The sequence below is a fragment of the Mobula birostris genome, chromosome 25, assembly GCF_030028105.1.
Source record: "Mobula birostris isolate sMobBir1 chromosome 25, sMobBir1.hap1, whole genome shotgun sequence".
Taxonomy (NCBI): domain Eukaryota; kingdom Metazoa; phylum Chordata; class Chondrichthyes; order Myliobatiformes; family Myliobatidae; genus Mobula; species Mobula birostris.
The window spans coordinates 56,281,194-56,294,659 of NC_092394.1; the positions used below are offsets into that span (position 1 = coordinate 56,281,194).

General features: G+C 45.4%; 1 protein-coding gene across 1 annotated transcript in view; it reads left to right on the top strand.

Moving 5' to 3' along the window:
* The window catches only part of LOC140187912 (breakpoint cluster region protein), a 446,198-nt gene that overhangs the window by 150,779 nt on the left and 281,953 nt on the right, over positions 1 to 13,466 (top strand). Inside the window, exon 6 of the mRNA XM_072243771.1 lies at positions 3,471 to 3,531. Coding sequence (XP_072099872.1) covers positions 3,471 to 3,531 — 61 coding nt within the window. The remainder of the gene's footprint in view (positions 1 to 3,470; positions 3,532 to 13,466) is intronic.

Consider the following 13,466-nt stretch of genomic DNA (forward strand, 5'->3'; position numbering starts at 1 on the left):
CCTGTCTGTGAGGAAGTTGAAGATCCAGCTGCAGATCTGAGTGCTAAGGCTGAGGTTCCGGAGCTTAGGAGTCAGTTGATTTGGAATGATGGTATTAAAGGTAGAGCTGTAGTCAATGAAACCGAGCCTTACATATGTGTCTTTATTCTCCAGGTGTTCTAAGAAGGAATGTAGGGCTAGAGAGGTGGCATCTGCCGTTGACCTCTTGCTCCGATAGGCAAATTGCAAAGCGTCGAGGTTGACTGGTAGACTGTGGTTGATGTGTGCCATAACCAATCGCTCGAAGCACTTCATAGCAATTGATGTCAGAGCCACAGGTCGATAGTCATTCAGGCATGCCACCTTGCTCTCCTTCGGCACCAGGATTATCATTGCCTTCTTAAAACACGAGGGGATCTTAGACTGAAGCAAGGAGCAGTTGAAGATGACAGCAAACACTCCAGCTAGCTTGCTTGCACAAGCCTGGAGAACCCATCCTGGGACGCCATCTGAGCCCATCGCCTTCCTTGGATTTATCTTCAGGAAGGCCCTTCTAACGTCCTCCTTGGTGACGATGAATCTCGATGCTACCAGGTCTGGTTCATCCGGAGGGAGCAGGACGCTCCTCTTCTGTTCGAATCTTGCGTAGAATACGTTAGGTTCGTCAGAAAGAGAAGCGCCACAGCTATTGATATTCCCAGCCTTTTCTTTGCGCCCAATGATCTCATTTGACCCTGCCGTGGTCTACCGGCATCCCTCTGGTTAGCTTGGGCTTCGAACTTTGCTCAGTATTGCCTCTTGGTGCCCTTAATGGCTTTCTGGAGTTCACGCCTGGATTCTGTGTAGCGACTGGTATCCCCGGACCTAAAAGCCGCAGCTCTAGCCTTCAAAAGGGACTTGACCTCATAATTCATCCAAGGTTTCCGGTTAGGGAATACCCAGATCGCCTTGTAAGACACACAGTCCTCTGTGCATTTCCAGATAAAATCTGTGCTAGCTGAGGCATACTCATTGAGGTTAGCTGCCGAGTCCTTGAATACTAACCAGTCCACCGATTCAATGCAGTCACAGAAGACCTCATCCGTTTCCTCCATCCAACGCGACACTACTTTTGACACCGTGACCTCCCGCTTCAGTTTCTGTTTGTAATCCGGGAGGAGCAGTATGGCCTGATGGTCCAATTTTCCGAAGTGAGGTTGTGGGACGGAACGATAGACATCCTTGACTGCTGTGTAGCAGTGGTCAAGTATATTCGGGCCTCTAGTGGGCCAGGAGACATGTTGGTATAACTTTGGCAGTGCCTTTCTGAGGTTGGCCTGGTTAAAGTCCCTGCCTGTAATGAGCAAAGCCTCCGGATACCTGGTCTCACGTTCACTGATGTTGGCATACAGTATGGTCAGAGCACACTCCACGTCCGCCTTGGGGGGAATGTAGACTGCTGTGAGTATGACCGAGGTGAATTCCCGTGGCAGATAGTAGAGATGACACTTCACCGACAGGTGTTCTGGGTCCAGGCTGCAGGAGCTTGTCAGTGCCACTGTGTCCGAGCACCACGCAGTGTTGATCAGTAGGCAGACACCACCTCCCCTCGTCTTCCCCGAAGACGCTGTGCGGTCCATCAGATGGATCAGAAATCCTTCCGGTCGGATGGCACAGTTGGGGGTGGCAGGGGAGAGCCAGGTCTCGGTGAAACAGAATACACAGCAGTTCTGCATCTCCCTGCAGTAGGTGAGTCTCCCTTTAAGATCATCCACCTTGTTCTCTATGGTTTGCACATTAGCTAGTAGGATGGTGGGCATAGGGACCCTGAAGCCCCTCAGCTTCAATCTGACCAGCAGCCCAGCTCTTTTCCCGCACTTCCTCAGTATGTAGTGCATCTTTCCAGGTTTCCATTGATGCAGTGTGTTGTCGTCAGCTCTTTGAAGTTGGTGGACGCGTCCTGCGGGGATTGATTGGCGGGTCGCGTCATCGGGAGCTTGGGTTTGGCCGGAGGCTCTGCTGCCACTTCCAGCTGCCGGGGGCCCGGGCTGTCGATTGGGTCAGGCCCCGAAGCCGACACTTAATCCCAGAGGGCTGGGCCCCTGGCTGAAACAAGTCTGTGAGCTGAGTCACGGTTGCGGAGGCCTCTGCTCCATCCGTGCCTCGGGCTTGATTTCCGAGGTCGGCGGCGGAGGCCTCACTTCCGGCAGCTGTGGATGGCCACCAATGGGGCTTTATGGTGGTTGCTCCGGGGAAGTATCTGGGGCACCTTGAGGTTTCTGACGTCACTTCTGTGTGGTTGTCTGCTCCGGATAGGTGCTGGTCGGAATGGGCCGCGTCTCCAAGCGCTCCGGCACAGTAGCAGGCCGCTGGTCTCCAGGAACATGGTGAGCCTCGGACCAGGCCTCGCTGGTCGGGTCCAGATGCAGTCCGGAATTGAAGAAATAATTCTAATGCGGTGATCTCCAGCTGGGTCAGTAGCTTCGCCAGGGTGTTGTTGATCTTGCTAGATGTAGCAGATTGGAGGTCTAGAAGGGTGTCTCGGGTATAGGATAGTGTAGAGGGCAGTTTGCTCGGGAGAGCACGCTCAGCATCGCCAGATACCGGCGCCATCTTGGATCTTACCTCTTGCCTGCCCATCACCTCCCTCTGGTGCTCCTCCTCCCTCCCTTCTTCTTTCTTCCATGGCCTCTGTCTCTTTCACCAATCAGCTTCCTAGTTCTGCTTCATCGCTCACCCTCCATGACCTAGCTCTGCTCCATCGCTCACCCTCCATGACCTATGACCTGGTGTTTCTCCCCCCTCCCCCCACCTTCCAAATCTACTCCTCAGCTTTTTTTCTCCAGTCTTGATGAAGGGTTTTGGCCCAAAACGACTACTGTACTTTTTTCCATAGATGCTGCCTGGCCTGCTGAGTTCCTCCAGCATTTTGAGTGTGTTGCTTAGATTTCCAGCATCTGCAGATTTTCTCTTGTTTGTGAAATACATAGTTTGTGTTTACAACTAACTCAGCTAAGGATGTACTGGGTCAGCCTACATGCTTGTTTTCTCTCTTTTCCACTTATGGTGAAGGTTCCTTGAACTGAAACATTGAATGATTCTCTCTTCATAGCTGCTGCTTGATTTGTTTAATATTTGAGCATTTTCTCTTTTTGTTTGTATTGTTATTGACGGTGGTGGATTGAATAATGTTGATTTCATAGGTCAGGGAATATGGTTGTGTCTCGCCTTGTGCAAATTGGTTCTTTTTGGTTCTTACATGCAATTTTCTGTGGTCTGGCTGTGAAATGGTAGCAAATAATCAGTATGCTATACTAGAATGACATGAAAGTTTATCTTTATCTTTCCTACCCCCACTCATATTCTCTCTTTCTTTGACCTGTGCTTCTCGAGCCCAATTCAAAATTTAAATAGTATGACATTCCGATTAAAGTTATTTTCCTTCTTTTGAAATTCAATTCTATGTGTGTCCACTTGTGCTGTCCATTTAATGTACTTTTCTTTTATTTTAGAATTTAAAGGTCAGGAATACCAAAGACATAAAAGATCAGAACACAAAGAACTCTCTCGAAGGTAGGATATTCCAGTTTTACGACTTGAAATTTTGGCTTTGGAAGCATCTTGGTTCTGTTAAATTTCTTAACACTCCAGGTAAGAAGTGAGTAAATTAACAGGACTTTCTGCTAAGCAATATGCATTTCTTATTGTGCATTCTGGGCAGCACTAGATTTGGGTATTATGACTAAGTCAAACTACGGCAGTGTTGTCAGTCTCAGTGAAATGGTGCTGCATAAACATAAGGGAGAACATTTGAAAGACTAAATATTGAAGGACACTGACAGTGTTGAGTAAAATAGACTTACAGAGTTTCACACAGCATAAAAATTGGATCTTCAGTTCACCATGTCCATGTTGGCCATCAAGTTCTCATCAATTTCTTTTTCTAGCACTTGGCGTGTAGCCTTCTGTGCCTTGGCAATTCAAGTGCTCATCTAAATAACTCCTAAATGTTGAAAGAGTACCTGCTTCCAGTACCTCTCTGAGACAATGGATTCCAACCAACCTTGGTGAAAAATTCTTCTTGAGATCCTCTCTAAATTTCCTACCTCTTACTTTAACAAATGCTTCTGGTCATGAACACCTTTACCAAGGGGACACATTTCTTGCTAGCTACCACATGTCTATCCCTCATAACTATTTATATCTCAGTCAAGTGCCTCGTTTTCCTGCCCCACTCCAAGGAAACAAAACAGCCTTTCCAGTCTTCCACATGTCTCAAACACATCTTCCTAGGCCACATTTTATCGAATCTTCACGCTGCCCTCTTCAGTCCTAGGTTATGGTGATCAATTTTCCAGCTGCAGCCCTGTCTGTGTTGTATAACATTGTATTAAAACTTGCTAGTTCTTATGTTCTGTTTTCAGGCTATTGAAGGCAGATATTGAGTGCATCATTTTCTCTTCTGGTGTTCCTGTGTTGTGCCTTCAGGGACCCTTGAACACGTACACCAAGGTTCCTTTGTTCCTTACTAGTTCCTGCGATCCAGCCATTTGTTATCTTGGTCCTACCCTTTCTAAGTCTCTCAAAACGCAATACATTTTTCAGGGTTACGTTCCATGCGCACTTGATCTGCTTATCTTAACAATTTACCAATGTAGTTCTCGAGTTGAAGACAATTTCTGCATCTATGGAAAAGAATAAATAGTAGACGTTTTGGGCCATGACCCTCATCAGGACTGGAAAGAACAGGGAAAGAAGGCAGAATAAGAAGATGGGGGAGGGGAAGGAGTACAAGCTAGAATTTGATTAGTGAAGCCATGTTGAGAGAGAAGGGAAGTTGAAGTGAGAAGCTGGGAGGTGGTAACTGAAGAAGAAGGAATCTGATGGCTGAGGAGAGTCCATCAGAAAGGGAAGTGGGGGGGTGGTGTGCACAGGGGAAGATGACAGGCAGGTGAGGAGGAGAATAGGTAAGAGGAGAGCCAGAGTGAGAAATGGAAGGAGAGGGAAGGGGAGGGGCAAAAAATTACCAGATGTTAGAGAAATCAATGTTCATACCATCAGGTGGAGGCTACCCAGATGGGATATGAGATGTTGGTCCTCTAACCTGAGAGTGGCCTCATCATAGCAGTAGAGGGGGCCTGACCAGACATGTCAAAATGGTAATGGGGAGTGGAATTAAAATGGTGGGCCACCAGGAAATCCTGCTTCTTGGAGATGGAGCGAAGGTGCTCAACAAAGTGGTCCCCCAATCTATGTCAGGTCTCACTGACGTAGAAAAGGCAGCGTCTGAAGCATTAAATATCATAGATGACCCCAGCAGATTTTCGGGTGAATTGTTGTGTCACGTGGAAGGACTGTTTGTGGCCCTGAATGAAAATGAGGGAGGAGGTGAATGGCCAGGTGCTAGCACTTAAGTGCCAGGAAGGAGATTAGTGGGGGGGAATGAATGAACAAAGGAGTCACGAAGGGAGCATTCCCTGAGGAAAGTGGAGAGTGAGCAGGAGGTGAAAATGTATTTGTGGTTAGATCCTGCTGAAGATGGCAGATATTGTGGAGAATGATGTGCAGGGTGCAGAGGCGTTTGGGTGATAGGTAAGAACAAGAGGAACTCTATCCCAGTTAAGGCAGTGGGAAGATGAGGTGAGGGTGGATGTCCGGGAAATATGAATGAAGGCAGCATCAGTGGTAGAAAATGTACAACCCTGTTCTTTGAAGAAGAAGGACGTCTTTAATATTCTGGAAAGGAAAGTCTCACCCTGGCAACAAATGCAGTGGAGACGAAGGAACTGAGAAAAGGGAATGGCATTTTGACAGGTGAGAGGGTGGGGAGAGGTATAGTCAAGATAACTGCGAGAGTCAGTAGGTTTAAAAAAGGTATCAGTAGAGCTGGAGGCAGAGTGATCAAGAAAGGGGAGAGAGGTGTCAGAAATGTTAATTTAAGGGCAGGGTGGGAGTTGGAGGTAAATTTGATGAAACTAACGAGCTTGGCGTGGGTCATGAACCATCACCTTCTGATCTTATCACCAAGACAGTTCAGAATGAGGTTTATTATCACTGTCCTATACGAAGTTCAATTTGTTATTTTGTAGCAGCAGTATACTGCAAAGACATAATATTATTATAAATTTCAAAATAAACAGTGCAAGAAATTAGCGGGTACATGAAATTTTCAGAAATCTGATAGTGGAGGGTGAGAAGCTGTTTCTGAGTCGTTGAGTCTGGGTCTTCATGCTCTTAAATCTCCTCCCTCTCTCTTGCCTTTAAAAAGAGGAAGGCATGCCTTGGATGGTGAGGATTGTTAATGATGGATGCAGACTTCTTCAGTCACCGTCATTGAAGATATCCCTGATGGTGGAGAGGGTTGTGCCAGTGATGGGGCTGGTGGAGTCTACAACCCTCTGTCACCTCTTAGCATCCTTTACAGTGGAATCTCCTAGCAGAGTGCAATGTAACCAGTCAAAATGATCTCTCCAGTACACATTGTTAGAAATTTGTAAGCATCTTTGTTGGCATACGAAATCTCCCCAAGCTCCTAATGAAGAAGAGCCACTGGCATGTACAGTTTGTAGTCTTTTGCAATTGATTGTCCACCTTATTGGGTGCGTTCTTTCATTGATTCTATTATGATTTTACTGAGTATGCCCGCAAGAAAATAAAGCTCATATATGGTGACATACAGTGGCATGCAAAAGTTTGGGCACCCTGGTCAAAATTTCTGTTACTGTGAATAGTTAAGTGAGTAGAAGAAGAACTGATCTCCAAAAGTCATAAAATTAAAGATGAAACATTCTTTTCAACATTTTAAGCAAGATTAGTGTATTATTTTTGTTTTGTACAATTTTAGAGTGAAAGAAAGGAAAGGAGCACCATGCAAAAGTTTGGGCACCCCAAGAGATTTGAGCTCTCAGATAACTTTTACCAAGGTCTCAGAACTTAATTAGCTTGTTAGGGCTATGGCTTGTTCACAGTAATCGTTAGGAAAGGCCAGGTGATGCAAATTTCAAAGCTTTAGAAATACCCTGACTCCTCAAACCTTGTCCCAACAATCAGCAGCCATGGCTCCTCTAAGCAGCTGCCTAGCACTCTGAAAATTAAAATTAATGATGCCCACAAAGCAGGAGAAGGCTATAGGAAGATAGCAAAGCATCTTCAGGTAGCCATTTCCTCAGTTCGTACTATAATTAAGAAATTGCAGTTAACAGGAACAGTGGAGGTCAAGTTGAGGTCTGGAAGACCAAGAAAACTTCCCGAGAGAACTGCTTGTAGGATGCTAGAAAGGCAAATCAAAACTCCTGTGATTGCAAAAGACCCTCAGGAAGATTTAGCAGACTCTGGAGTGGTGGTGCACTGTTCTACTGTGCAGCGACACCTGCACAAATATGACTTTCATGGAAGAGTCATCAGAAGAAAACCTTTCCTGCATCCTCACCCCAAAATTCAGCATCAGAAGTTTGCAAAGGGCCATCTAAACAATTCTGATGCATTTTGGAAACAAGTCCTGTGGACTGATGAAGTTAAAATAGATCTCTTTGGCCACAAAGGTATGTTTGGAGAAAAAAGGGTGCAAAATTTCATGAAAAGAACACCTCTCCAACTGTTAAGCACAGGGGTGGATCGATCATGCTTTGGGCTTGTGTTGCAGTCAGTGGCACGGGGAATATTTCACTGGTAGAGGGAAGAATGAGTTCAATTAAATACCAGCAAATTCTGCAAGCAAACATCACAATGTCTGTAGAAAAGCTGAAGATGAAAAGAGGATGGCTTCTACAACAGGATAATGATCCTATACACACCTCAACATCCACAATGGACTACCTCAAGGGGCGCAAGCTGAAGGTTTTGCCATGGCCCTCACAGTCCCTCGACCTAAACCATAGAATCATAGAACACTACAGCACAGAAAACAGGCCATTCGGTCCTTTTAGTCTGTGTTTAAACATTATTCCGCTAGTCCCATTGACCTACATCCAGTCCATAACCCTCCAGACATCTCCCATCTATTTACCTATCTAACTTATTCTTAAAACTTGAGTGAACCTGCATTGACCATGTAAGATGGCAGCTCATTCCACACTCCTACCACTCCGTGAGTGAAGACGTTCCCCCTAATGTTCCTTCTAAACCTTTCCCCTTTCACCCTAAAGCCATGTCCTCTTGTATTTATCTCTCCTAATCTAAGTGGAAAGAGCCTATTCACATTTACTCTGTCTATACCCCTCATAATTTTGTAAATCTCTATCAAATCTCCCCTCATTCTTCTACGCTCCAAGGAATAAAGTCCTAACCGGTGCAGTCTTTCCCTGTAACTCAACTCCTGAAGACCCGGCAACATCCTAGTAAATCTTCTCTGCACTCCTTCAATCTTACTGATATCCTTCCTATAGTTAGGTGACCAGAACTGTACACAATACTCCAAATTTGGCCTCACCAATGTCTTATACAACCTCCCCATAACGTTCCAACTCCTATACTCCGTACTTAGATTTATAAATGCCAGAATGCCAAAAGCCTTCCTTACAACCTTATCTACCTGTGAGGCCACTTTCAGGGAATTATGTATCTGAACTCCCAGATCTCTTTGTTCCTCCGCACTCCTCAGTGCCCTACCATTTACTGTGTATGTCCTACCTTGATTTGTCCTTCCACTACCACTCTCTGCCTTCTCCCACACAGCCAATTTCGAATCCAGTTTACAACCTGTCTGTGGATACCTAGTGTCTGAACCTTCTGAACTAACCTCCCACGTGGGACCTTGTCAAAGCCCTTACTAAAGTCCATGTAGACAACATCCACAGCCTTTCCTTCATCTACTTTCTGTGTTACGTACCCCGTAACTGGGTTGCCAAACCAGCAGAAATGGATCACTCAGTTGGAGTCTGGATTACTAGAACTAAGAAAGTTTTATTAAAGAAACAAGCAACACAGTACTCTAATCAAAAGGATAATAAATGCAACAGTTGAGCAATGATAAACACACATGTACACAGAATTAAGATAACAGGATCAATCAAGCTCTATCGTTGTCTAGGGCTAAATGACCAGTTTCAAAGTGACGCAAAGTTCAATTTAGTTCAGTTCAGTTCGCAGTAATCGCTGCCGTGGCGATGGACAGTGGAGGGAAGGAGAGAGAGAGCAAAACGAATGAATATTCAAAATAGCTTCCACACAGACCTTCGCAGTCAGCTTTCGGGTGCGCCCTTTGTGATGTCATCTGAGGTCACCGACTGTGACCTCTCCGTTTCCAGATACGATCGTTCCTCTGCAGTGAACCTGGCACCCAGGCAAGGGTGGACACACACCAGGTTCCTGCCGATCGTGCCTTTCCACCCTGAGCGTCTATGGCTTGATCCCGCGACCAGCCGTCCAAAAACTTCCCACCGGCTTGTGGGAGACGCACTGCTTCCAGGGTTTCGTTACCTCGGGGTGTTGTGTGTGTCCTGCCTAAGCAAACCTGTCCCTTTTTATCCCCCTGCTGGGGTATCGCCTGTCCATCACTTCAAACAGTTCAGGGTTCAAAGGGTGAGCCGATCTTGACAGCTCTCCTTCCGTTACTCTCTCCTGTCCCTTCATTAACATCTCCAAATGCTGCTCCATTGTTTTCCTTATCTCTCTCTCTCTCCTGAAAACAGATGGCCGACCAACTGCTGATCCCACTGGTGCCAGCACAGGACAGCTAACATCTTAATCTATGTGTATTCTCGTCACACTTGGTAACCTCCTCGAAAAACTCTACAAGATTTGTTAAACACGATCTACCGCGCGCAAAGCCATGCTGACTATCCTTAATCAGCCCTTGGCTGTCCAAATGCTTGTATATCCAATCTCTCAGAACACCTTCCAGTAATTTACCCACTACTGATGTCAGACTCACCAGCCTATAATTACCTGGTTTACTTTTGGAGCCTTTTTTAAACAATGGAACAACATTTATTACCCTCCAATCCTCCAGCAAAAAAATTGTTTAAGATCTCCCCCATCTCGTGATGCTCCACACATAGACGACCACTTTGATCTTCTAGGGCAGTGGTCCCCAACCTACAAAGCATGTGCTACCGGGCCGTGAGGAAACGATATGACTTGGCGATATGAAACGATATGAGTCAGCTGCACCTTTCCTCATTCCCTATCACGCCCACTGCTGAACTTTAACGCACGTCAGGTCATTACCCATCCAAGGTCATCAGTCGGTCATTAACCTACAACTACTCGAGTGAAAACAAACCGCTTGAGAGTTTCTTTGGAAGAGGTAGTAGGGGACATAAAAGGCCTAAGAATGATGAAAATGCAGAGACAGTACTTCCAGGTGAGGCGACACTTCACCTGTGAGTTGGCTGGTGTGATGTACTGCGTCCGGTGCTCCCGGTACGGCCTTCTGTATATTGGCGAGACTCGACGCAGGCTGGAAGACCGTTTCACTGAACACCTATGCTCTGTCCGCCAGAGAAAGCAGGATCTCCCAGTGGCCACACATTTTAATTCCATGTCCCATTCCCATCCTGATATGACTGTCTACGGCCTCCTCTACTGGCAAGATGAAGCCACACTCACTTTGGAGAAACAACACCTTATATTCCATCTGGGTAGCCTCCAACCTGATGGCATGAATATTGATTTCTCTAATTTCTGTTAATGCCCCTCCTCCCCTTCACACCCCATCCCTTATTTATTTATTTAATATATTGTTAATATATTTTTTATTTTTTCCCCCTTTCGTCTCCGTCTGCCCCTCTCAGTTTTACTCGTTGCCCGCTCTCCACCCTCCGGGATCCCCTCCCCCCTTCTCTCTCTCCCCAGGCTTCCCGTCCCATGATCCTCCCCCTTCTCCAGCTCTTGGCTCCAACCCTCCTCTCCTGTCTTCTCCTATCATTTCAGATCTCCCCCTCCCCCTCCCACTTTCAAATCTCTTACTATCTCTTCTTTCAGTTAGTCCTGACGAAGGGTCCTGGCCCGAAACATTGACTGTACCTCTTCTTATAGATGCTGCCTGGCCTGCTGCGTTCACCAGCATTTTTTGTGTGTGTGTTGCTTGAATTTCCAGCATCTGCAGATTTCCTCATGTCTGCCTATTAGTGTGGTAACACCTTTCCCGTTCCTCAGCTCCACTCATATGGCCTCTGTAGACAAGCCCTCTGGGCTGTCCTGTCTACGCACAGCAGTGATATTCTCCCTGACTAGTAATGCCACTCCTTCCCCTCTATCACGTCTGATACAATGGAACCCCGAAACATTAAGGTGTCAGTCCTGCCCCTCCTGCAACCAAGTCTCACTAATAGCAATAATGTCGTAATCCCACGTGTCAATCCACGCCCTAAACTCATCTGCTTTACCTACATTACTCCTTGCATTGAAATAGATGCACCTGGGAACACTTCTGTCACGTACAAACCTTTGATTACTGTCTATGCAGGCAGTCCTTGCATGACCTTTAACCTCCTCCACCTCACTATCTGCTCTAACACTCTGGTTCCCCTCCCCCTGCAAATCTAGTTTAAACCCCCTGGAGCAGCACTAGCAAACCTACCTGCAAGGATGTTAGTCCCCCTCCAGTTCAGGTGCAAACCGTCCCGTCGGAACAGGTCCCACCTTCCCTGGAACAAGGCCCAATTGTCCAGAAGTATGAAGCCCTCCCTCCTGCACCAACTCCTTAGCCACAAATTTAGCTGCATTATCTTCCTATTTCTACATCATCGAAAATCTGTGGATAGACCTCAAAAGAGCAGTGTATGCAAGACGGCCCAAGAATCTCACAGAACCTAGAAGCGTTTTGCAAGGAAGAATGGGTGAAAATCCCCCAAACAAGAATTGAAAGGCTCTTAGCTGGCTACAGAAAGCGTTTACAAGCTGTGATACTTGCCAAAGGGGGTGTTACTAAGTACTGACCATGCAGGGAGCCCAAACTTTTGCTTCGTGCTCTTTTCCTTTTTTGTTATTTTGAAACTGTAAAAGATGAAAATAAAAAAGTAATCTTGCTTAAAATATTAAAGAAATGTGCCATCTTTAACTTTATGCCTTTTGGAAATCAGGTCATCTTTTACTTGCTTAGCTATTCACAGTAACAAAAATTTTGACCAGGGGTGCCCAAACTTTTGAATGCCACTGTGTATGCAGTTTGATAATAAATTTACTTTGAACTTTTGAACTTTCAGTTGGGTTCAGGGCAGTTGTCAGAAATGTAACCACCCAGGAACTTAAGATATTTCACTCTTTCCATCCACCACTGACCTCTTAATGAGGATTGGTACATGTTGCTGTACAACATTCTTGTCACCATTAAAAATTTATAGTAGTCTCATCTGCAAATTTATGGATGGCGTTTGAGTTGTGCTAACCCGTTGTCATGAGTGTAGAAAGAGTAGAGCAGTAGCCTAAGCACGCTGTTGGAAGTGTGCTGGTGTGATTGTCAACAAGGAGAAATGTTATTGCCAGTCCTTAATGACTGCAGTCTCCCGATGAGAAAGTCGACAATACAATGCAGAGGAAAGTACAGACGTCCAAGTTTAGAGCTTGATGATTAATACTGAGGGGATAATGATATTAAAAGCTGAGCTGTAATCAATGAACAGCAGACTACACCAACAACACTTATCCTCCACGATACACTTAAGTTACTGCTACAAAAGATTCAATCAGACTAGTCAGATAGAATTTCCCCTTAATAAAGCCATACGGATTATTTTTGACAAACGACAGAAAATTTTGATCAGTTTTGCCTCTCAGAAGTTTCTGCAATAATTTCTCTATCATTGATGTTAAACCAACCTGTAATTACCTATCTTATCCTGGCTCCTCTTGAATAAAGTTGTCGCATTTACTGTCCTGCAGTCATCTGTGCCTCTGATGTTTGAACCTTATCCCCATTTAAATAATAGTCCAAAGTGCATTATCATACATTTCCCAACACTGTATTCTGTCTGCTACTTCTACCCCCATTCTTCCAATTTGTCCAAGTCCTGAGCACGACCTATCCTCCACCCATCTTCATATCATCCACAAACTTTGCCACAAAGCCATCAATTCCATTATCTAAATCATTGACAAACAATGTGAAAAGTAGTGGTCCCAATACCGACACCTGAGGAGCACCACTAATCACCGGCAGCCAACCAGAAGATGGCACCTTTTATTCCCATTCACTGCCTCCTGCCTGTTAGCCATTTTGCTATCCATACCAGTATCTGTTATGCAGCCTCGTGTGGCACGTTGTCAAATGCCTTTTGAAAATCTAAGTAAATGACATCCACTGCCTCTCCTTTGTCCACCCTGCTTGTTACTTCCTTGAAGAATTCTAAAAGATTTGTCAGACAAGATTTCCTTTTATAAAAATCATGCTGACTGACTTATTTTATTATTAGTCTCCAAGTACTCAAAACCTCATCCTTAATAATAGACTCCAACACTTTCCCAACCACTGAAGTGAAGCTAATTGGCCTATAATTTCCTTTCTTTTGCCTTCATTCCTTCTTAAAGAGTGGAGTGACATTTGCAATCTTCCAGTCCTGCAGGACCAT